This window comes from Pleurodeles waltl, chromosome 3_1 (assembly GCF_031143425.1).
Source record: "Pleurodeles waltl isolate 20211129_DDA chromosome 3_1, aPleWal1.hap1.20221129, whole genome shotgun sequence".
Classification (NCBI taxonomy): Eukaryota; Metazoa; Chordata; class Amphibia; order Caudata; family Salamandridae; genus Pleurodeles; species Pleurodeles waltl.
This window is the reverse complement of record NC_090440.1, coordinates 1,943,176,489-1,943,201,771: the sequence shown is the minus strand read 5'-3', so window position 1 is coordinate 1,943,201,771 and position 25,283 is coordinate 1,943,176,489. Positions and strand designations below refer to the sequence as shown.

General features: G+C 45.1%; 1 protein-coding gene across 11 annotated transcripts in view; it reads left to right on the top strand.

The window, feature by feature from the left end:
* Window positions 1-25,283, top strand: part of MYO18A (myosin XVIIIA) — an 805,500-nt gene that overhangs the window by 620,292 nt on the left and 159,925 nt on the right. For all 11 annotated transcript variants that reach the window (XM_069226228.1, XM_069226223.1, XM_069226221.1 and 8 more), the window contains one exon: window positions 12,895-13,011. In XM_069226228.1, coding sequence (XP_069082329.1) covers window positions 12,895-13,011 — 117 coding nt within the window. The remainder of the gene's footprint in view (window positions 1-12,894; window positions 13,012-25,283) is intronic.

Sequence of the window (25,283 nt, the reverse complement as noted above, 5' to 3'; positions counted from 1 at the left end):
CTGTCATCGGCACGTCGGCGAGGACCTCTTATTGCCTGTATGACGTCAGACGGCGTCGCGTGGGCTAGAGTGACGTCCTCGTCGACGTGCAGAGACTAGTAAGAAGATTTCCGTCTAATGCTGGCGCCATGGGAGTATTCATCAGGTGAGGAATCCACAGGTAGCTAATGTATCCACCAGAAAAGTCGTTACCGAAGGTAAGTAACTCGTTCTTCACTACCGTCCGTGCTGTGGCATTAACTTACCACCCTCGGGAACTAATTTGTAGTTATGTAATGCCCTGTGGGAAGTTAGGAAATGCTGATTGGAATCTTATTTGGTGACCAGCAGCAACACATAAAGAAAAAGAACCGTGTTAGCTAACTATATTGCAGTGAATTTAAGACATTTAGCACTGTGAGGAAAGACTATAGCATCTGAAGGAGACACCTTCTTCGGTCTTCCTTTGTGAAAGAAAGTGCATCACACAACCTAGAAGAGAAGCTCAACTCAAGTGATAGAACGCTAGCGGTGGACACACTTATCCATAAAAAATAGAGGATTCTACCCTTTTCAGTCAATATTTTGAAGTGGGGTTTGTTTGTTGAAACTTGAATGTCTAATTGGAAGGCAAACTAAATGGGCTAGATTCCAGTGCCAGAACACAGAAGACACTAATTTTCAGGCTGCCTGTACCTCATTGCTAAACGACCCAGGAGGTGCAGCCTGCTCACAGTTATTCTCACTGGCTTCCAAGCCCAAGAGAAACACAGGGCCTGTTCTCATTGGTTGAAGGGCAAATCAGAATTGGTGAAACAGCAGGTTGTTTAAACAGTTCTGGGTGGTTGCATTTCAGTCAGTCATATGATATCTGGGTTGTTTATTGAAATCAATCAGAAGGGCTCTGGGGATGTGCTGTTCGTTACAAGGTGGCAGGCTGGCAGTCTAGCATCGGTCTCTTGCCTGCTGCAGGATAGTGCCAGCAGTGTTCAATTTCTTTTTGTCAACGGGATTAAAGCTGGCCCCGGAGACAGTGGATTCTCTATGTGAACTGTCTGCATATAATCGACAGGACACAAACTGATCTGCCCACCCTTATAAAACACCTATTCTTTCCTTAGAATAATACCACATCTGTCGTCCTCCTCGGAAGAAAATCCATTTTGGAAATGACACCCATTTCAGTCATCCTCCATAAATGAATAATACATCTTGAAATGAGAAAAACAACTTCGATACTCTCCTGTAGACAAATTCCACATCCAGTGAGAGTGAACATCCACCTAATAATTCCCCAACAGGAATACACTACTCGACCCCCAGAGGAGATAACCACTTCAGTTCTCCCCTCAAAAGAATGGCACCCCCACGCCTGGAAAACTAACCACTTCACCCGTCCCTTTGAACCATCACTTCATATGTTCCTGCACAAGGACAACATATTGTCCTATACAGATATCCCTGCCTCAGTCCTGGACTAAAGGTCGATTGCACAGTAGCTCTAGTTGTCAAAAGTTATTGGAGCGAAAATCACTTGCAATAATCAAGAAATCCATTTCTCACCTCTCGGATGCCACAGTGGTTTTATGAGACAAACATTACATTCCTGACATCCAGAAATATATAGCCTGGCTTCCTAGCATGAAAATGCAACCTTGTCAGTAAAATGCAACATTACAACAGGTGACGAAGGAAGCAGCGCCCTATTGTCACTAGTTAAACATAGTCCTGCTGATCGGAGACCTAACTTGCCCTCAGCCATCTCTCCACACACTGATGGAAATTGTTTTCTTATGAGCAACTGTAATGGAAAAATGCTCCCGTTTCAAACATTATCCAGCATTCATCTCTGCTGAAGTTTCTGATAGAAATGATAGTTCCTCCACCAGTTAATCAATTCATGCCTTCCTTTGACCTGTTTTCTATGGATTTTACGGTTGTCAGGGTATCTTAGTGTATAGTGAATTCTGTGTAGTTTCTAGTTGTTCTATCTCCAAGGGTAGTTCAGTTTTGTGACAGTGATTTCCCTAGCATTGATCAATTTGACAATGTTTTCAACACAGAACCAATTATGAGAGAATTGACATGTTTTTGTGGTACAAATGGGGGAAGGATGACAACCTAGCCCTGACCTGCCAGTCAGAAATGCATTCCCCCCCTCTGACTCTCAACATTAAACGTGCCACTTGGAGGTCTCTATTTGAGGTAGCCCAAAGTGCCCAGAGGAAGATGGTAGCTCCCACACAGTTTCCTTAATGCTTTTTTTTAGACCCCATTCTCGACACCACCGTGTCTGTGTTGGCTCTGGCCAAATGTTCCAAAAACTCTCAGAATTTTTATGTTGTGTTAATCCTTTTTATAATGTGCACATTTGCTGCCAGTTTCTTGGCGCTTACGCATAGTTCGACAATAGAGTGGCTCAATGACACACTGTGTGAAAGAGACAATTCTTCAGATTTTCCCTAAAAAGTATAAAATCAGGTTCCAAATGAAGGTTAAAAATCAGAGAGAGCGCCGTAAGACCGGAACAAGGATTGAAATACCGTGTCCTCCAGTTCAGCTGTGTGTCTGATTTTTCTGTATCCAAAGAGACTATTTCTAGGCTATATTTGGTCAGTCCTTGTGTCTGATTTTTTTGAATGCTCAAGGTGTCATTTGTAGATTAAAATTCAGATTGTACTTTTAAGGTTCAATGGGGTGGTTTGACTTGTCATAACGTTATACACTTGCGATTTTATTCCATAGTATTTTATGGATACTTTGTGAATTATATGATTTGTCTTGACTTTGTATTTGCTCGATGCAGATAGATGCCTTGCAGTATTTCCTCTTGTATTGGCACAGCTGTGGTTGGTACATTAGCACCGTCAAACCTGATTGCTTTTGAGAATATCTATTGCTGTTGGATCGTTATCCTTTCTGTGTTTGGAGTTATGCAATTACCAATTGTGTCAGTGTTTTTGTCTTTATAATCTTTTGCAGCATTTTGTTTTCATGCACTTTATTTAGTCCTGGTTCATTGTATAAGCTGCGCCTTTGTTCTTCAGCTGTGAGTGAATTGTCTTTTTAATTTCAAATGGCACAACTGTAACTCGCGTTACCTTTGCTTACATAGATTTTCTCAGGCTGATGGTTCATAAAGATAAATATGGTGTGTCAGGGTAGTGGGTCTCCTTGCCCATTATTGGTGTTCCAAGTCAGTGCAGTGGCACTCACCGAAACACAGATGCCTTCTCTTCTTCTGATTGTCATTCCAGCTGCATGTTTCTAGCTTTGCTTCTGCCTTTCTGTGATTACACCTTTCCTCTTGCTTAGTGGTACCCAGGCGATTGGCACCCTCTTCTAGTACTTGCAACATCACCTCCTCCCTGAAACACATTGACACATGCATGAAGGCGAGCCGCCTCTGCCAGAATGCATCAAAGGCTGAAGTACTCTGAGTTGGTGACACATCATGCGGAAGTCTTCCTTCTCTATGGCAAGTGGAACTAGAAACCGCTTCACCTCCTTCTATTGTAGGAAAACAAAAACCCGGAGTACGGTTTGTGACGACCAATTGTTTGACCATCCAATTGCAGGAATCTTCAGAAATATAAACTTCTGTGTCGTGCTGCTCCAAGGGATCCTTTTGCGGCTCCTGTTACCACACCACGTAGAGCTAACTAGGCCTTTGGCAGTGTCAAGACTGGATTATTGCAGGACTTTCAATGCCAGAGCTCCTGAAACAGTGAATTTGAATCTCCAGACACAGAAGAACCAATATGTGTTAGCTTAAAGAAATCCTCTGATATCACACCAGCCCTCAGAGACCTGCACTGACTCCAGGTGATTCATAGAATTAAGTTCAAACTTTTCTCTCAATTTTTAGTGCCCAGGAAGGTTACGGCCAAAGTATCTTTAGTCTCTTTCACTAAATTTCACACTTATTCATAATTTGTGGTCAGGCAGATAATGCTACTAAGGTAGGAACTACCTGTTTTCTGTGGAACGCTTTGTGCCCAGGTATGTGAAATAAACCGACCCAGGGAAGTTCTATAAAAAGAGTAAAGCAAACTGTTAGAAATGGGGTTTTTGGTTGGCAGTCAGGTTACCCTCTGTCCAAGCAAGAACCCTCACTCTAGTCAGGGTAAGTCTCACACAATCCAAAATTAGCCTGTGCCCACCCTCTGGTAGCTTGGCACGAGCAGTCAGGCTTAACTTAGAAGGCAATGTGTAAAGTATTTGTGCAATAAATCATACAATACCACCATAGATCACCACAAAAATACACCACACAGTGTTTAGAAAAATATATAATATTTATCAGGGTAATTGTAGGTCAAAACGAATAAAGTTGCAATGTGAATTTGTAGATATATCACTGAAAAGTGATATAAAGTGTCTTAAGTCTTTAAAAAGCAAACAAAGGGCCTGATTCTAACTTTGGAGGACGGTGTTAAACCGTCCCAAAAGTGGCGGATATACCACCTACCGTATTACGAGTTCCATAGGATATAATGGACTCGTAATACGGTAGGTGGTATATCCGCCACTTTTGGGACGGTTTAACACCGTCCTCCAAAGTTAGAATCAGGCCCAAAGTCTCTTTCAAGCACAAAGTACCTGGTTTGGAGTGGAAAATCTCCTCAGAGGGCCACAGAAGAAGAGATACGTGGAAAAATGGTGTGTGCGTCGATTTCTCCCCAGCACACACGGACTTGCGTCGTTATTTCCCACGCGGGGAAGTTGTGCGTCGTTTTCCGGCGCGCAGACAGTCTCTTTCTGTGGATCGCGGGGATTACCAGATGTCCCGGGTCTGTGCGTGGATTCTCCTGCTTGTTTCCCGGCTGCGCGTCATTCTGCGTGTCGTTCTGCGGGGCTGCGCGTCGAAGTTTCGCTCTCACGGCAGGCGTCGCGTCGATTTCTCCTCTGGAGGTCGGGCGGCGTTGTCCTTGCGAGGCCGTGCGTCGAAGTTCCGGTCGTCCCGAAGGCGTCGCGTCGATCAGCGTTGGTGTGCGGTGTTTTTCTCGCCGCGGAACAAGCTGCGCGTCGAAAATTTCGGCACACGGAGCGTCCAAGTGAAAAATAAGTCTTTTTGGTCCTGAGACTTCAGGGAACAGGAGGCAAGCTCTATCCAAGCCCTTGGAGAGCACTTTCACAGCCAGACAAGAGTTCAGCAAGCCAGCAGGCCAACAGCAAGGCAGCAGTCCTTTGTAGAAAGCAGACCTGTGAGTCCTTTGAGCAGCCAGGCAGTTCTTCTTGGCAGGATGTAGTTTCTGGTTCAGGTTTCTTCTCCAGCAAGTGTCTGATGAGGTAGGGCAGAGGCCCTGTTTTATACCGAAATGTGCCTTTGAAGTGGGGGAGACTTCAAAGAGTGGCTAAGAAGTGCACCAGGTCCCCTTTCAGTTCAATCCTGTCTGCCATGGTCCCAGTAGGGGGTGTGGCAGTCCTTTGTGTGAGAGCAGGCCCTCCACCCTCCCAGCCCAGGAAGACCCATTCAAAATACAGATGTATGCAAGTGAGGCTGAGTACCCTGTGTTTGGGGTGTGTCTGAGTGAATGCACAAGGAGCTGTCAACCAAGCCCAGCCAGACGTGGATTGTAAGGCACAGAAAGATTTAAGTGCAAAGAAATGCTCACTTTCTAAAAGTGGCATTTCTAGAATAGTAATATTAAATCTGACTTCACCAGTCAGCAGGATTTTGTATTACCATTCTGGCCATACTAAATATGACCTTCCTGCTCCTTTCAGATCAGCAGCTGCCACTTCAACAATGTATGAGGGCAGCCCCAATGTTAGCCTATGAAGGGAGCAGGCCTCACAGTAGTGTAAAAACGAATTTAGGAGTTTTACACTACCAGGACATATAACTACACAGGTACATGTCCTGCCTTTTACCTACACAGCACCCTGCTCTAGGGGTTACCTAGAGCACACATTAGGGGGGACTTATATGTAGAAAAAGGGGAGTTGTAGGTTTGGCAAGTACTTTTAAATGCCAAGTCGAAGTGGCAGTGAAACTGCACACACAGGCCTTGCAATGGCAAGCCTGAGACACGGTTAAGGGGGCTACTTAAGTGGGTGGCACAACCAGTCCTGCAGGCCCACTAGTAGCATTTAATCTACAGGCACTAGGCACATATAGTGCACATTACTAGGGACTTATAAGTAAATTAAATAGTCCAATCAGGTATGATCCAAAGTTACCATGTTTAAAAAGGGAGAGAGCATATGCACTACAGCACTGGTTAGCAATGGTAAAGTGCGCAGAGTCTAAAAGCCAACAAAACAGGGTCCAAAAAGTGGAGGGAGGCAGGCAAAAAGTTAGGGGTGACCACCCTAAGGCATGTCAGGTCTAACACAAACCTTTTCAGAGAGGTCTTTTCAAACTGCATCAAACCCATCTGGACTTCTTCTTTGCACAAGGCCTCCCTTTTCTAAGCGGCAGAGGACACCACCGAGTGAAGTTCAACTCTGTTGAAAATTGGATCTGAAAAAGCATGCTGAATATCCAGTAGCTTCGGATTGAGCATCATCCAGAAAATGGTTTGATTAGTCCAACAACTGCTGTCAGCGTGGCTTTCAGCCAAGAAATACAACAGGACCCAACGCGGGTCTCTGTCGGACGGCATGCGGCCCCGAGAACATAGAGATCTGGGCACCCCTGACTTGTAGCAGACTATAATTCCGAACCGCGATCAGTTTATATGTAGATGAACGTGTCGGGCTTGCTTGACTTGCCCAGTGAGTAACTAAATGCTGTGCATCCCTGCGGCGTTTAAACCTTACGCTTTGAAAAAGCCCCAGGCTTTCAAGCCAGTAAGGGGCGAAACGCCTGTTGGCCGATCATCACTACGAGTTTTTCACTGATCTGATTTGAGAATGTAACTGTATCGTAATAAATTCACCTCAATCTTGTGCATCATTTCGTAAACTTGTCATGGTTTTCACTACGACTGGGATTACCCTCTGAACTGTCAACCATAGGATGCAGTCGTGTCCTAATAATTTTCAAATATAAGTGTGTGAATGGGTTATGGGTTTCCCATTCTAAAGGACAGACTGACTGATTGACTTTACCCCATTACCCTGGTGTGACCACGCCAGGGATCGCAGCCCCTGCTTTCTGGATACAATTGGAACTGGTGTCTGGGAATGGAAGACGGCTGGCAGTATTAGGAGATTACTTACTGGCAATGTAATAAAGTTACGAGAGTGTCTAAAGAAGAGTTTCCCTAGGTGTGCGAAGATGCTACGTACATATTGAGACTGTACACTGTGATTTGAGAGACTTCTGGGAATAGCTACAGACACCAAAGCAATTCACCAAAGTATGCACAATTGCTGAGCTCACTTAGACCCCGCAGTCAAAAAAGCAAATAAGTTGTTGGAAAAATAATAGACGACTGGCAATGCCTGTCCTGATCTTACTTACGATGAGAGGCTGCTGGAAACACCTGGTTATACTTGCTGGGGGATGAGAGAAAATGAAGAAACAGTGGACCAAGGATATGGAATTATGCCAGAAATACACAGAAACAGCTTGCAATAGATCTAAAATGTACAGCATCTGTCTGCCATTTCCCTCCCTCACTCTCTTGCCTTCTGTATGTTTCACTCTCTCCGTTTTTCTGCTTGCATGTGTCTCCCGTTGTCACTTAATCCTCCTCTTGTTCTCGCTTTTGTCTCCCAGTCTTTTCTTCTACAACATATTATTTTTCACCTCTCTTCTTCTGTCTGTGCTTCCAGCTCCCTCTCGACTCTTCTCTTCCTGGTTCACGCCATCTTCTCTTTGTGTGTCTGCTCCCCTTTCCTCGGTTTCATCTCACCCTTCCCTACACCTCCCTCTCCGTCTCTCGCTCGCTCCATTTCAGAGGCCACAGGAGCTGCTTTCTGTGCAAACACAATCAATGGTTTCTCTTTTTTTATTGAGAGGCTGCAAAGCTATTGATTAATGAGCCGTTCATTCAGTTGCATCAACAGTTAACAGCAGACTGACAAAACCCCCTCCGTACCTCAATCTAAAATCAATTCTGCGTTAAAAGGGATTGTGTGTGGGCTGCGCTGGCGTGCTGCGGGGGTCATCCTCAGTTAGCTGTGGCCTTTCCAGACCCTGCTACCCTTCGCGCAGGGATGTCAGCATCTTAGAGTGCCAGGGGTCTAGCCATTCTTCCTCCCACACAGCCAAACTCTTTTACCTCCACGGTGATTCCTCTTAGACCTATAAATGGCACTTACTTCTCTGATATGTCCCACTCCTCTTGGACTGGATAAAGACCCTTTTGCTTAAGGTTTGGACATGGCCCTGCCCTCTGGCGCCTGGATATAGGCTATCTATCTTTAACTTGAATGTGTCCAATCTCTCTTGCACTACAAAATGGGGAATTCTGCGCATGATTTCAAACTTACAGCTGTGTTTAATTTTGTGGGCCCTTCAGAAGCCAGTTTGTCCCCCAGACACCGATATGGAAAATGTATTGTGGGAAGTTTTTATTGGGATCAAACTTACCACACGCCTTCATCCTTGCACTGACCGACACGCACTAATGGAGAGTGGTGGGTTATTGGAAAGCGGGCAAATACAGTAGCAGTAAAATACATACGATGTAACAAGGTCGTTTTCACAGCTCCAATTTGCTCTGCTCATTTGAAAGAAAAATACCACTGACTCACTCAGATGTTATAAAAGAGGAGGTAACACTTAGCCATACTTAAGTTTCCACACACATGCTTCACAAGCACATACTCAATTACCTCATTTTAAAAGAAAAGCTAACAAGTAAGTTGATAGAAAATCAAGCACATGTACATACTTATCCACATAATATAATCAGAAAACTGCAAACACTTCACAAACGAACAAGGCACCAGACAAATATAGAAGTCGCGTAATGCTTGCTGTCCTGGCTGTAGCGAGGCTGCTTGTTTAGTGGCTCTGTGTGAGATTTAAGGAGAGAAGCTTTCTATTGTAACTTTCAGGCATGCTTACCCAAGGAAACATCCCCGTGAGCTGCCATAAAATGGCACTCACATTCACCAGTGTGTGTAGTTAGAATATGGTAACAACTGTATAATATTCCACTTCGATGGATTTCTAAGTGCAGAGTGAAAGTCTTCTGCTAGAAAGTCAGTCGTGGACATAACCTACTTTACTTTGGAACCACTGCTACCTTCCTGTATGACAATGCTGTTAGATGTTGGAAATGTCTGAAATGGCACTACAATGCAAACCTACCAACCCAAACTAGTTTCCCAAGTTTGCCAAGGCGAGAGTTCACAAAAACGTTAAATTATTCTCGCTCTCTGTCTTAGGAAGCTAGCCACTTACATTCCAAAACCAATCTCCTTCTTATTCTGAGCTGGACTGAGCCCTGCTGCCCTGGACTGTGTAAAGCACCAAGGCCCTGCAGTGAATGCTTGGGAGAGCAACACCCTAAAGAACCTGGGCAGATCTGAAGAATGCTTCCTGGGGATTGGTGCGATGTGCTTCCTGTTTCATGGCAGCCGGAACCAAGCTAGAAAAGAAGGGGTGCTTGGGCCATTGCTTTATTTTCCTCATTCCTTCCTGAAGAACCTTTATGAGGGCCAGAGCCGTTTGTTGCACTCCCCTGTGGTACACAGCATCTCTCCCACCCGAGCTCTTGTGCTATACAAACTATTTTACCTGCTTCTGGGTGTGAACAGTCTGTGTTGCGGCTTCTCGTGTGTTGTAAGGTCACTCATTCAATCTCTTGCACAGGCCTCATCCGAGTGCTGTATTATAGTCACTCCCTCGACGCTAGTTGTGAACAGAGCACTTGGCCATCTTGTATCTTGTACAAGATCGTTCATCTTGTCACGCGCACCCCTCACCTGAGCACGTGTTCTACGTAAGGTCTCTCACTCGATGCTTGGAGCCAGCAGACACACCATCAGCTCATATGTTATAGGAGTGCAGTCGTCACGCGCAGGCCCTCACCTGAGCACGTGGCTACATACATACATAAGATCATTCATCCTCCTAAGCCCTCCCCCCCCAAAAAGCAATTTCGCTTCCTGATTTGACGCTGCTCATATTCGTCGTATAGTGATGTGAGCTGACGAGAGCTCCCCACGTCCTCCTCCTCTCGCGTGCCCCCTCTCTCAGAACCGACGCCAGTAATCCCGGCCCTCCCAGGTGACGTGGCAATAAAACACCAGACATTCGATAATGGCAGTAGCGCACCGGCGATGCTTCATAAAAGTGACAAACACACTCATCAGCAGTTTTCAGGCGACTAGCCCGAACGCCTTAATTATACCGAGAAAAAATTCCCTTAACAGAATTACATTTTCATTTAAATGGGACTTAATAAATTTAGCCCATTAGAATTTTCCAACCTTTTCGGCGGCAGTGTAATAAGATGGATGTTCCCTGCGCCCGAGCCAAGGAAGTCATTTTGCTTTGGAATTATTTGCTAATAGATTCATTAGCTTTCTGAAGCCAGCATTACTCACTCTATATTAACACACCCTGCTCCTGTCTGGGGATCAGGCGCGTGATCCGGGGAGACGGCCGTGCTGCTACACGCGTGGCGGGCGGAGGGCCTGTGGGGCCCGCGGGTCAGGAACCGGGCGCAGTGAGGGGCAGCTTTCCTTTGAGCACCCTTGACGCACTCCTGCTTCCGTCACGTCCCTCCCGTATGAGGTTGCACGTGTAGAGAGCTGCTCAGCCTTTCATAAAAGTCACAGTGTGGGTACCACTCACTGAAACCTGAATCCCCTCTAGAGTGCTCGGACCTGAAGTCCTCTACAGCAGAACGAGCGCCTCACTGCCCTCCGGCGCCTCTCCATGCCCACCTTGGTCCTCTTCATATAGTGTCCATCAATTACGTCTTTCCACACTGCCCACCAGTGTCAGTTTCTCTCAATGCCCACAGGTGTCGCCACCCTGTCAGCTTTTCACAGTGACTGCAGGTCTCACCTTTTCATACTGTCCACCAGTGCTGGCTTCTCACACTACCCATCAGTGCGAGCTTCGTATAAAGCCCACTGATACCAGCTTCTCATATACCCACTGATACCAGCCTCTCACTCTCCCCACCAGTGCCAACCTCTCAACACTACCCACTGGTGCTGGCTACTTTCACTCCTCACTATGGCCAGGTTCTCACACTACTCACTAGTACCAGAGTAACACTGCCAACTAGTACTAGATTCCTACTTATAGATCTTCCCATCTCCGCACACTACCCACAGGGTCGACGATCCACCATAAAGCAGTGCCATCTTCTTGCAGTGCTACCTCTTTGCAGTGCTTCCCTTCCGCGGTCATGTTTATGCTACTCGCATAGCCCCCATTGGAATACTGAGAAGCGACTGGAAGGGCCGCCAAAAGCTAACAAAAGGACCTCCCCCTTTGGAGCTTGAGGCCTAAGTCCAGACACCCAGGCACCAGTCATGGGATAAATGGCCATGACACTCATGGAACAACAATGGAGGTTCACATGGGTGTGGTGGAGGGTTCGGGCATCTAGGGAGTGACTAGCCAGGACCGTACATTGCAGTATAGAGTGGATGGGGGTGGACTGGACACTGAAGCAAAAAATAATATATTTTTAGCAATACAAACCTAATGAGTGGTTGGATAGTTACAACTGGAAGAGATTATTATATGATACCCAGTAATGGGGCAATGCTGTTTATGTGCTGGTTTTTGGAAATGTGATAATGAAATATTGCATACAGTAACGGAGGCTAGTTGGTGATCCGTTATAAATAAAACACTCGGATCTTAGGATTGTATGTTGTGATTTCTGATGGGCTGGGGCACAAAGCGCTACATGTGTAAAGTTGAAATGTGGCTGTAGTTGAGCAGTCAAAGTTGAACTCATAGGATATATTCGTTAGTATAATGTGAGTTTGCCAAGGAGAGAGTTAATAAAAACGTTACATTACCCTTATGCTTTGTCTTGGCAGGCTAGCCACTTAAGTTCCAGAAACCATCTCCCTCCTTCTGATTGGGAGCTGGATATAACATTCAGAGTGGCAAATTTGAAGGAAAACTGGAATTGCCTTGGGCCAAACGGTCCAAAGTTCTACCCTTAAAGGAATTAATACAACAGTGTATACCCCAGCTAGTCTATTGGGATAGGCTTCACACAGTCTTGGAAGGACTCTGATCCCAACTCAGTCTTTGGAAAACCTCGTTCTCTGCACTTTGACACAGGTCAATGTGAAGGGGTTGCTTCCAGCGGTGCAATGCCGACACCGTGAATATAGCACAGGTTGCAACTGAGATTTTCTTGTGCCACAGAGGCAACTAGGTAACTGCCAGAAAGGCCCACAGCTCCAGGAAACCAAAACATAACTGTATCTCGATTTCTACTGTTCATGCTAGATTCATATTTTTTTCTGGTGCTCTTGCTCTCGTGTGGCGCCTTGGCCTGCTTCTCATAAAACAATGGGGTTTTTTTCAACTCCCCTTGGGCCAGGCACCTTTTTTTCTTCATGATGAGGTAAGGTGGGCCTGTGGAGGCTCTATCTCGGCTCTGGTCACTTGTGGCCAGGTTGTTCCTGAGCCTAGAGGTCTGTCTTTTGCATCTGGTGCTGCATAGTTTATTCAAGGACCTGCAGGGACGCCTGTGATTACAGCGTCAGGTTGTCTTGTGCCTAAGGCTCTGTCTTTTGCCTCTGGGGCTGTACAGTTTGCTCGAGGGCTGCAGGGACATATATGATTACAGCAGTGTCTGCGGTTTATAAATGTTATGTATCGCGTACAAGGTCTGCCAGCTTCTGGACTCCAGCGGTACCTAGTGGAGGTCATGGAAGTACTGTGTCTCACACAATATCATGACATTAAAGCTGCTTTCCTTCACCGACATTCCCTGTTTTCTCTCGTGTTCAAATGCTTCACTTTTTGCTTTACCTGTGAGGTGTCCCTGAGACTCACTCTTTCTGGTTTTGTTTCCCTCGTAGCTGGAGGAGCAGCTCAGCCGCCTGCAGAGGGAGAAGAATGAGCTACAGGGGCGCCTGGAGGAAGATCAAGAGGATATGAACGAATTAATGAAGAAGCACAAAGCTGCTGTGTGCCAGGTAAGCGATGGGTCGAGCTTTTGTACACTCTCATTCGCACAGCCACGTGCAGACATACGAAGAAGCACATTGTCACTATCCACAGTAAATTGAACACAGGTGCGCTTGTGCACACATGCCCACGTATTAAAGATGCAAAAAAGTGAGCTGGACAGGATGGTGAACACACTTGTGTACATAGGCATGCTAAGAAATCGGCATAAAACCTCTCTGTATCATATGAACCCCAAACCTGCACTGATAAAGCAGAAAACTGTTTTGTGCCAAATAAACCAAACGCACACTCACTCGTTCTCCCTTTTTGGGCTGACTGACTGATGCACTTTTATAATTCTACACCATAAATGGACTGTAAATCCTCTGTACTAAAGACCCATCTCTCTTCATTTCATTTTATCTTCCAACTTTCATCACCCCTGCCTCTGACTTTTTTTTTTAGCCGACCACTTATGATCTGCCAAGCTTTTTCTAGATCCTGTGAGTTGTAGGGCGCACCTGTGAGATTCAAAACTGATGCTACAGGTTCTTCCATTTGGCGTTATGGTTTACATTTCAGGGCTGTAGTGTTTAGGCAGGGCTCCATAGCGTCTTTGGCTCTCCATTGGTAGATCTGGATAAGCAGTCAAGGACTGCCTCATGGGAGGTTATGTGAAATTTGATACAAGTTCAAATTTAGCACCGACATCACTAAAATCAATTAGTATAATTGGCCAAAATTATACAAAAAAATGAAATCCAGAAGTTTCTACTCCTGTCCTTTACATAGATTTTACAAACAGGTTGTGACTCCTCCTGTAGAAATGAGTGCAGACAGTTTTATCCAGAAGAGTAAAGTTTGCTTATTTTATGACCAGTTCCCCAAAACGCAAAACAACAATGAACTCCTTAACCGACCATGGGACAAGACCACCCACTGAATTATAGGATGTGGACATTTAGTAGACAAAACTCCCTCACACTTTCTACAGTGTGCAAATCCGACATGAAAAAATATATATTTTGCAGTTCCATTGAACGATACATAAATTGCATTTTGGGGTACACAGTGTGGTTGTATGGACCCCGCTCCCCCCCCCCTCCCCCCCCCCCCCACTGTACTCGTATAGATCTCAGACTGTAGCGTCAGGCTTTATAAACATAATGACCTCGCCGGAGATTCATAGCAGATACATTAAGCACCTCAAAATCAGATTATATATCTCATCTGCCTCCCAAACTCTCTGTTTTGTCACAAATAAAAAACGATTTTCTGACGGGCGAGGCCAAGATGGTGGTAGAGTGAGAACTCCTCTGTACAGCACCGCTCACGGCCCAGCCACTTGTCATCTGGCTACCATCTAGACAAAAAGCTGAGACCCACCAATGAGAAAATTCAGGAAGGCCCCAGTATGCAGGTTAGGCTTGCACAGGGTCCCCATGAGACTCAGAGAGGGTGTGCTACTGTGGCCAGGCATGGCCAAGTAGGATAATCAAGTTGAATGGATGTGCAGCCGATCCTCACAAAGCTAATCTCTGGCACCAAAACGAGATCATCCCCTGCACAACAACGAGCAATGCTGGCGTTAAGATGAGGATCATCCCAAAGCATTAACGAGCACCTTGGCTGCAGACCGCCGGATATAGATCCTACTACAGCAAGTGGCCTCGGCCTGGACCATTTGCCTGGATGGTGCACCTCGCTCCCAGCAGACATGAAGCAAGAGTCTTCCCTCACAGGTAATGAACACAGGGATAAGCACCTTCGGCTGTTGTTACACATCCTACATAGACACTCCCCACCTGCAGGGGATTTTGTTGACTGATAGTCCATGGCTCCCCAGAGGCGCAGAGCAAGCACATTCTCCGGGATGGTGGCCATAGGAGGGTGTGTTTAGCTGGTCTGCCTCACAACCAGAAACAACCATATCTTCTTATGAGGGAATCACCCCTACAGAGAAAATGAACATCCAACCAGCAACTGACACAGTTTGCTGCCTACATTCATGAGGACCTTGTCCAGGCCTACCCCATAATGGACACTGCATCTCATGTGCACCCCCAGATCTGGGCCACGTAGTGGGCACAAACCGAGATCTGGACATCGCCGCACACTTGATTGGACTATCGGGCTAGTATGGCCAAAATACAGTGCCTTGAAATCCCAGACAAACTTAATGACACAGACCCATCCCCAGGTCTCTTTTTGAACAAACCGCAAATGGAGGGCTCATGCTCTGGAACTCGTAGAATTACCAACTATCCACAAACAAGAGGAATGCACTCGCCATGTTTGATAACCCCCAGGGTGCCCAATAAATCCCCGTATTAGCCATGGCAGGGCATAAGAACAAAATGGACACAAACTTAAAAGATTTACTCTCTAAATCCGTGGAAAAGAGACGGGTCCCAGCTAAGGATCAGTAGACAACTGAGAGCAGCAATGCTTCCCCACAGAGAACACTACATGGAGCCACATAGCCATCACTTACCCATTCCTTCATGGAAGATTTATTTAACAAACTTAGAAATTACTTTTCAGCCCTGTGTGAAGATATTTCAAAAGATGTGAAGAAGCTGGAACAGGAAGTGGTAGAATTAGGCCAGCGAGTAGCCCTGTAGAAGACTCCGAAGGATGCTAGAGGAGGAACTAGAGTCCCTCCGACAAGAGGTGCTAGATCTGAGACAACAAAATATTGGACTGCAGTGCATCCTATAAGACCTCAGAATAGATCAAGGTAATCAGTATCATAATTAGAGATGCTTGTTGTGACTCTGAAAAGGGTGCCATTGAAAGCTATTCCAAAGGGCTATCTAGGCACTTCTGGTCACAGATAACGGACACCGAGCTCCACCTCAACAGAACATGTTGAAAGGGCTGTTCGTCCAGCTCTCCATACAACCACCAAGACATTGTGGAATGTATCTGCAGTTTCAAGCAGAAGGAAGACTCTCCACAGACCCAGTTTCATCTGGGGAGGTGGATAGGCAAAGATGTCACATTACAAAATTGACGAGATAGCAGACCTCACTCACTCACTCAAGACCTCAGAGAACCCACAAACCATCAGCTAGGAAGCTGGACCAAGATATTCTCCAAAAAGAAGTCTCTCAAACCCTCCAAAGAAGAAACCAGTTGTTAAAGAAGAACTGTAATTTACATACTGCGGGGGATGAGGTGAATGAGATCTTCAGGAGGCAAAGACATTTGCGAAAAACTGAATCCACAAGTAATTGAAGGTAAGATACCGTCTCCTTGAAGGTGGCTGGAGGTACACAATTTGGGGGGGATGGGTGGAGAACTGACTGACAAACTGCAGTTCAGCATCTTAGGGCTGGGATGGTAGAAGGCACCATACAACACACCTAAATTTGAAAGTTACTTGCCCGGTCTTACTAGAATACTTTGTTATACGACCACTTGATAGCTTCACCTCTAGTTGTGTTGGGGTAGTTTCACAAGCTGTTTTGACTTTGGATTTTAATTTTGGGAACACCATAAAGCACAACCCTGTTCCCTCTCCCACTACATACACCTAGGGCCGGATGTATCAAAGGGTTTTACCCATTCTGTGTCTATGGGAAAATGCTTTAGTACATATGGCCCCTAGTCTCTTATAGACTTTCCCTGGAAAAAATGTCTGGGCGCAATAAGGAAGTGAGTCCTCAGATAGATGACAAAAATGACAAAAATACTGAGTTGCAATGTAAGGGGCCTCGGTGCCTCTGCCAAGTGCCTACACTTTCTATAATACTTAAAGACTCCACATTTGATGTCTCGCTACTACAGGGGACCCACCTCCTCAATAGCGATTGGAGTTTCCTAAGGTCTAGAAGACTCTCTAGTCAAGTCAATACATCTCTTCTGGTACCAACAAGAGGGTGAGGGCAGTACCCTTAGTGTAAGCCAATACGTTTAAAGGAAAAGTCCTGAACATGGTTGGCAAAATGACAGGAAGGCCACTAGCCATACAGGTATCCTTAAACAGTTAAACACTCACCATAGCAACAATTGATACCCCCAAAGAGAATCAGGAAGCATTCATCCAAGAGGCCCTATCAAAGGTCATAACTTCCTCAGCTATGGAGGCCTATCGGGGGTGACTTCTTTATTATCTTTGATACATCACTGGATGCCGAGCAGTGCCAGACAGGTGCACTGTCTAACAGTGGTATGACGTGGCCAAATGATCAATCCCTTATACATATATGGCACACCCTGATCCTGCCACTATAGACTACTCTTTGTAATTAGCATCCCCACAGACGTGTACCAGACTAGATTAATTCCTAGGCACATCTCACATTCTGGCCAGGCCAGAGCAGACGGAAATAAGCCTATCTACTGTGTTGGCCCACTCCCCAAAAAATGTAATTCAGAGAGATCCTCCACCATACAGTTCAGGCCCTAGCTGGAGATTAAACGATAATTTCTTCAAGCGTGAATACTCCAATTGAAATGCGGGGGTTGATCCATAGCTTCTTAAAAACCAATGATCATGGGGCAAGCATGTTGCCATAGCAGTGAGACCCGATAAAGACAGGAAGGGCAAGAGGACAGAACTTGAAGGGAAGGTGAGAGACTTAGAAGTCATTCATAAACCATAAACCATCGGGAGGCACACGAGGTCTGGCAACAATTGTCACTTGCTAGACAACAACTCGAAGCTCTATACATGGATTAGGCAGAGTATTCTCAGTTCCACATACGCCAGCAGCATTATAAAGAGAGAAACAAGGCAGGCAGACTGAACGCCTGCAAATTCCGAGCCAGGTAACATAAAGGTAGTTCTAGAAATCACTAACTCAAAGGGCGCGTAAAGAATAGCTGGCAAGGATATCGTCCTGACCTTCAGACACTTCTACGAGGCCCTATTCACATCAGATGACACCCCAGACACAGACATGCAGTCCTGCCTATCCACAACACTGGTAGTGATCTATCAGCAGGTAGAAGCACTAGAAACTAATATCCCACTGAAAGAACTGACCTCACGGATTGCCACACTACAAATGAATAAAGCCCACAGCCCAGATTAATACACACCAGCATTTTACAGGAACTGTTGCTTACTCATAGTCCCGATGCTTAGTCACCTTTACAGCTCATTGCGACTTCAGTGAGAGTGAAAGAAGCGTTAGTAACTGTAATCCCCAGCCCGGAAAAGACCCCTCAGTCTGTGCATTATCTATACCAAATCTCTCCTAAATGCTAAGTTCTTTACAGGAATTCTGTAAGGCAATACAACTGAACCTGTTCATGCAGGGGCTGATGGGCCCCGATCATGTGGTCTTTATACCAGAGAAAGGGGGGCAGCGACAATACCAAATAAACCCTACACATATTCGACAATGTCACATTCTGTAAGATAACAACACTTCTGTTACAGATAAATGCAGAGAAAGTATTTGAACACACCCACTGGCACTTCCTGATGAGAATTTTTAGTAAGCTAGGGTTAGGCCCAAAATTAGAAATGTGGGTTCTGAGTGGTTACTCTCTCTGCGAAGCCAAAGTGCGAGTGAACAGCACAATATCAGACATTTAAGGTGTATCATTCAAGGTGTATAGTGGTACGAGGCACGGCTGCCTCCTTATGCTGCGCCTCTTTGCACTCTATATGGAACTCTTAGCTGAGAAAAATAGATCCAGTCACTTGATTACAGGCCTAAAATTTAGCAGCCATGAATATAAACTGGCCCTTTTCACGGACAACTTACTAGTGATATTATCAAACCCACAGAGCTCAATCCCAGCACTGCTAACCAATGTTGATGTATTCGGTCAAACATCAAGTTTTAAAACAAATTTCCAGAGATGTTAGGTTCTGAATCTCAATACCCCACAATTAACTCAGGACCTACAACCATGTCTCTGCCCACTATCATTGACAAAACAACATTTATATTACTTAGGGATCAAGATCTATCCCTCAACTGACAAAATCGCAATCCAGAACTGCTCACTTATTAATATCCATCAGAAAAGATCTCCAGTCTTGACAACTATGCAGTCTGTCATGGTTATGCAGGTTTGCAGCAATTAAAATAACCAGTCTTCTCGAAATCCTGTATGTGATGTAGTGTTCCTACCTTAACCTCTGCCCACCCTGCCCTATACCCAGATAGACCAACTGCAGACATTACTGGAAAATTTAATTGGGTAGGGTAAAAAGTCCTGAACGACAAAAGGAGACTTTTACCTGCCACAGGAGCTTGGTGGCCCTACTGTCCCCAACTTCACTAATTACTACTTAACAGCCCAAATTATATACACAGGGTCTCCAAAAAGCACTGGTGCTTCACAGACCAACACATTGTGGGTATAGACATCTGTAAGGTGCTGTTGTTGCCTTGAGGGTACTTATTTCATGCCAATCACTATGGGTATCCTGAGTGCCTGGGACTAGGTGGCCATTCTGGGAGGTCTCATCTCTGTACCCTCTCCACTGACCCCCATTACCAGCAATCTTAGCTTCTCTGCCGCCGTGATGAGAGGTGCCTCCTCGGATGACAAAAAAGCAAAGTGTAAACGGGTGGGAGACATCTGGAACTCTGAAGGGGTACAGTGCTTTAAACATGTTAAGAATTGTTTTGGCATCCCTGAAAAGGAGTGGATGAGATATCTACATAAAAGACACTGGGTGACGCACGCTACTGTTAAGCCACATGCCGGCATACTTCTCACCCCCTCGAGAAATAGGTGATCACAGAAATAGAGGATAAGCTCGTGCTGTCTCATATGTCCAAACTATTTAGGCTTGCGACTCCCTCAGTCGAAATGGTGTTGCATACTCTACAGAACATGCACATCCGCGTCCAGCGCCGTAGGCAAGGAAGGATGTTGAAAACCACACTAAATTGGTATTACACCCCGGCACCCATAAATACATGAAACCCCACGCAAATCAGGTGATTGCTGGCGGAGCTGCAATGGCACAGGCACGCTAGCCAATCCACGGCGGTGCTGCATCTCCAAATATAAACAATACTGGCAGGAAGTGCTCTCTTGAAAAAAACATAATCTTCAATACAGACATACCTCACTCCCCAGCACACGTTATCCCTGGCCTCCCAAACATGCTCCATGCGGTCATGTGGGGGTAAGCCATAATGCTGGCACTGTATGCTGCCAAACGAGGCGTCACTGCTCTATTTGGGTTTGCGGTCTGGCACTGTCTCGGAATATGCTACATGGCTGCGCAAATTATGGGAACACCTGAGATGGAAACATCTCAGCAGCCATAAATTACAAAGTAGACAATTTCGAAAAGGCATGGGGGTCATACATTACTTTCCTGTCTCGGGAATTCAAGAAGCTCACATACCCCTATGTATTTCAGGGTCCTTCGATTAATATGTAGTCTGACTACTAGACAGCAAAAACAACATCTGCCCCATTAATCTGAGTCTAGAGTAAAGAAGACTATAATAATAAAACAAAGCAGTGATATGGCTAACCTGGGTATGTCTTAACTAACACGGCACTCGATGTTCTGGTGAGCTACTTGTTCATACATATAACTTTCTTCACTTTTCCCTCTTCTTTTTGCATATTTGATTCCCACCGCCCAATGGTTGTAGATAGCTTTAGATAGGATTTCCCAAAGCAATTTTTTTCTCCCTCTGTATCTGCGAGACCACTGAATGGGTGATTACAAGTTTTGATGTTTATGGAATTACGGGACGATTCTGTAATGCTGGGGATCGGGGTAATTAATCAAATGTACAACACAACAATACCCTATGAGAGAGGAAATAGCCTATCTTCCCTAGGCCAGTAATTGTTATAATCAGATATTGGTACAATATGTAAATACAGTTTATTGACCAAGTAATGTATCAATGTGGCAGAGCAATGGTTTGTAGTTCAAATTTGTAGGTGCTCCAAAAAACGGTGCATTGAAAAGGGGCATAGGTGAATAAAGTGTGCAGTTGCCTATTAACAGTATGTCATCTAGGGGTTGATATTCAGCAAGACTCAAAATTAGAGTTTGTGTGTAAAATATATCACATCAATATTAGTCCACTATTTAAGTTAAAACCTATTACTAGCCTTTTTTTAAAGTTCCAAAAGTTTATGACCTATAGTCAAAGTCCACAAACATAAGGGAAACGTGAACCTTTGAGGACATTTTAGACTTTTACACTGTTTGAAAACATCATATAGCCTAAACTTAAGTCAGATAGGCAACATACTTCATATATATGAATGTTACACATATTACATGAGACATACATCCAACACACTTATCTGATACACACACTTAACAACACAGATACAGACACACAATAAGTGATGCACATGTCTAACAAATATGGCGAATAGACACATTAGACAGCCCCTAGTACACCACCGCAAACATAAACACCCTGAACACACTCCACCCGAAAAAGACACTTGTACAGACGTCTGCAGGACATACATTCCTGATTTGTGACACACACACACACTTGTAAATCTAGATACACATACTGATATAGACACCGGACACACATGATTAACTTCTAATACATATACACTCAGCATGATACATACACCCGCCTAATACACTCAACTCCTTACTCCTGATTCTACACACTCTTGACCCAGGCGCTCTTATAAAAAAGTGATTCATGACTCTAAGACAACACACACACTTATCACCATATATACAATAAAACTGATAATTCGCACTCCTGAATCCACTCGTGAAATAAACATCATCACTCCTAACACGTTTTTAACAGACATTGCAGTCTCCATATAGATACTTAACATACGTGTTTAAATCTCTACTATATACACTCAATCGTATATACACACAGGACACCGATGTCGGATGCAAACACCATGAAGCCCAACATACACACACACACACACACACACAATCTTCAGTCCATACCCGATTGTACAGACTCTTCAGAGGTGCACAGTTTTGACTCTCCACACTGAGACAGACTCATCAAGCACACCCACATGTGACTCCACATACGCTGTAACTAATACATTTGTCTGATCTATACAATCCATCCCACAAACTTATTGTTACATGTTCAATCAACGTGATACATAAACCTGCTAATACACAGATAACACACATTCCTGCCTCCAGTTTCCTGGCTCTACACACTTCTCAAAGGCAGTCTTCTGACATACTCATTTGTAAAACACACGCAATCATGACTGTATACACTCAGAATTATATTACACACTCCTCACTTAACTCGTAATACACAGACTCTTAACTCCTTACATATTTTTGACGCACATTCCAGTCTCCACGACACACACTTCTGAATTATTTTCTATTTCAGATAGTGCACAAACGGTATGTCTTACAGTCATACACACATTATTTATTAACAGGTGTTTGTAAGTACGTTTTTAAACTGTTCACAAACTTTTCAACTTTTTAAAATAAATAACACTATTATTAATAAATATTTTTAATGTAAGCATAGCTCTTCAAAGAGCCTTTATTCGTAATCTATTTTTTCAACACTAAACACACTAAATGCATACCGACATTCCACGATACAAAATACATAAACTCATGATTCTATATGCACTCAGAATGATAATGCACGCTCCTGGCTCCAGTCCAGTCCAGGGAGGACCTGGCTTGGCAGTTCGGGCTGGCTGTTCCCATGGGGAACAGGGCGAAGACTGATTTGCATATGGCTGGGTCCAAACTGGAAAGGCATGGGTGGCAAAAAAATGACGGATTTAGGCCCAGATGTCTGTACTGGGGGTGAATGTTTGACATTGTTCAGCATTCCGTCCATCACTTGTTCTTTTTGCATCCAGTCCTGAAACACGCACCTACCTCTAAATTCTTGCACTTTTTGAGCAGATACTTCTTGTTAGAAATGCGGTCTCTAATTGGCATTGGATGGCACCCTGTCCAAGTAGAGACCCTCTCTCTAGTCAGGATAAGGGAGTTACACAGCTAAGATAACCCCTGCTTACCCCCTTGTTAGCTTGGAACAATCAGTCTGGCTTATCTCAAAGGCAATGTGTAAAGTTTTTATATACACACACAGAGTAACACAGTGAAAACACTAAAAACTGACTCCACACCAGGTTAGAAAAACAGACAATATTTATCTGAGTAAAACAAGATCAAAGCAACATAAATCAAACATACACAAGTAAAGATACAAATTTTCAAAGATTAAATCTCAGTAAAGCACTTAGAAATACAATAGCTCCAACTGGTGCTATCACAGCATCTTGACGGAGTCGTTCCTAGCAGTTTGATGCCACTCAGGAGGAAGTGCAGGCCGGTCACCCCAGGTACAGTACCTTGGGAAACAATGTGGAACAAAAGACGTTGCACGTAGTTGGGGAAGTGAGGTGACGCTGGAGGTGGTGCAGCGTTGGTTCCTTACTGCTACCAGGGAGGAGAGGCGTTGGTTCCTTACTGCTAGGCAGGGAAGGTGATACGGTGTCGTTGGCGAGCCGTTAGTTCCTTACGATCCAGTGGGGTCGATGAATCCGCCAGTCAAGATGTGAAGCGTCAACTTTTCGATGTTGCAATCATGCCACGGAGGGTATAAATTCTGCGCTGGAGTCAGGTGTCACATATATCTGTGACCCAGCACTCTGGACTCACACTGTGATGGGACTTCGGAGGTGCTGCGGCGGAGTCAGGCCTGCACTCAGCAGGAGGGTTGGGACTGCTGCCTTCCTTTACTGGATAACCTAAGGTCGACACAAAGTGGGACGGGGTCAGTGGGATGAGGTGTCACTGATTGATACTCAGCCCTGGGCACTTCAGGGCTTAAAACTGAAGCGCCCTGGTCTGAAGCAATCGTCCCCCCTTGTCATGAGGGAGACGGCCTCGAGGCACCTTTGCTTGGCTGAAGAGGTCACGCCCAGAGGGCTATGACTTCTTCAGCCCAGCAAAGTTCAACTCAGGCAGCCAGGAGTTTGTGCATTTAGGGCATGTCCAGCTCCTGGGTGCCTGACCTGAACCAAAAGAGTATTTGTCAGGCTGACTTTTGTTCAGCCTGACAGATACTCTGCATGTCAGGAAAAAGGTAGGGGGGACGGGCTGCTGGTGGTCTAGAGTGAATTCACAAACAGCCCAACTGTCATCCTGACCCATACGTGTATTCCACAGACAGGCAGGGGCACAGAATGGTTAAGCAAGAAAATGCCCACTTTCTAAAAGTTGCATTTCCAAACTCACAGTTCAAAAACCAACTTCACCAGAAGATGTATTTTTAAACTGTGAGTTCAGAGACCCCAAACTCTACATATCAATCTGCTCCCCCTAGAAAATTACGCTCAAAAGATATTTCAAGGCAATCCCCATGTTAATCCATGGGAGAGAAAGGCCTTGCAATAGTGAAAACCGAATTCATCAGTATTTCATTATCAGGACATGTAAAGCACACCAGTACATGTCCTACCTTTTCAATACACTGCACCCTGCCCCTTGGGCCTACCTTAGGAGTGACTTACATGTAGTAAAAGGGAAGGCATGGGCCTGGCAAGTAAGTGCACTTGCCAGGTCGAATTGGCAGTTTGAAACTGCACACGCAGACACTGCCGTGGCAGGTCTGAAACATGTTTGCAGGGCTACTCATGTGGTGGCACAATCAGTGCTGCAGACCTACTGGTAGCATTTGATTTACAGGTCCGGGGCACACCTGCTGCACTATACTAGGGACTTACTAGTAAATCAAATATGCCAGTCATAGAGAAACCAATCACCAATACATTTTAGACAGAAAGCATATGCACCTTAGCACTGGTCAGCAGTGGTAAAGTGCCCACAGTCCTAAAGCTAACAAAAAAAACAAAAAACTCTCTCTCTCTGTCTGTATTGTCTTTTGTTGCGGATCAAGTGTCTCCGCCATTGTCTGTAAAATAGGCTCTGGTGCCAAAACAGTCAATTTCGCTGCTGAAGTCGAATGTTTTGATACCAAAGAAGCTTTGTGTTTTGGTGCCGAAAAGGTCGGTGCTGATGTCATCGGGACTCAACATGTTGATGGTTGGCTCGGTGTTAAAACCTTACGAGTCTGAAGAGTGGCTGGAGCTTTTGGCTTTGCATCATTGGTGTTTGTTCGGCGCCTACCATGGCCTGTTGCCAGGGGTGGCCCAGCACCCTTATGTTCGGTCGGTGCTGAATGTTTTTTGGTCAATAGGATAGGGGCCTTTGTACTCACTTGATGCTGCTCTGATGTAATCTCCTGTGTATGCACTCTGATCTCTGCCTCAGAGTCCGATTTGGAGTCTGGAATAAAAAAGGCCTCTTCCTCCGTCGCAGAAGCATCATACAACTCTTCACGCGGTTCGATGTCTT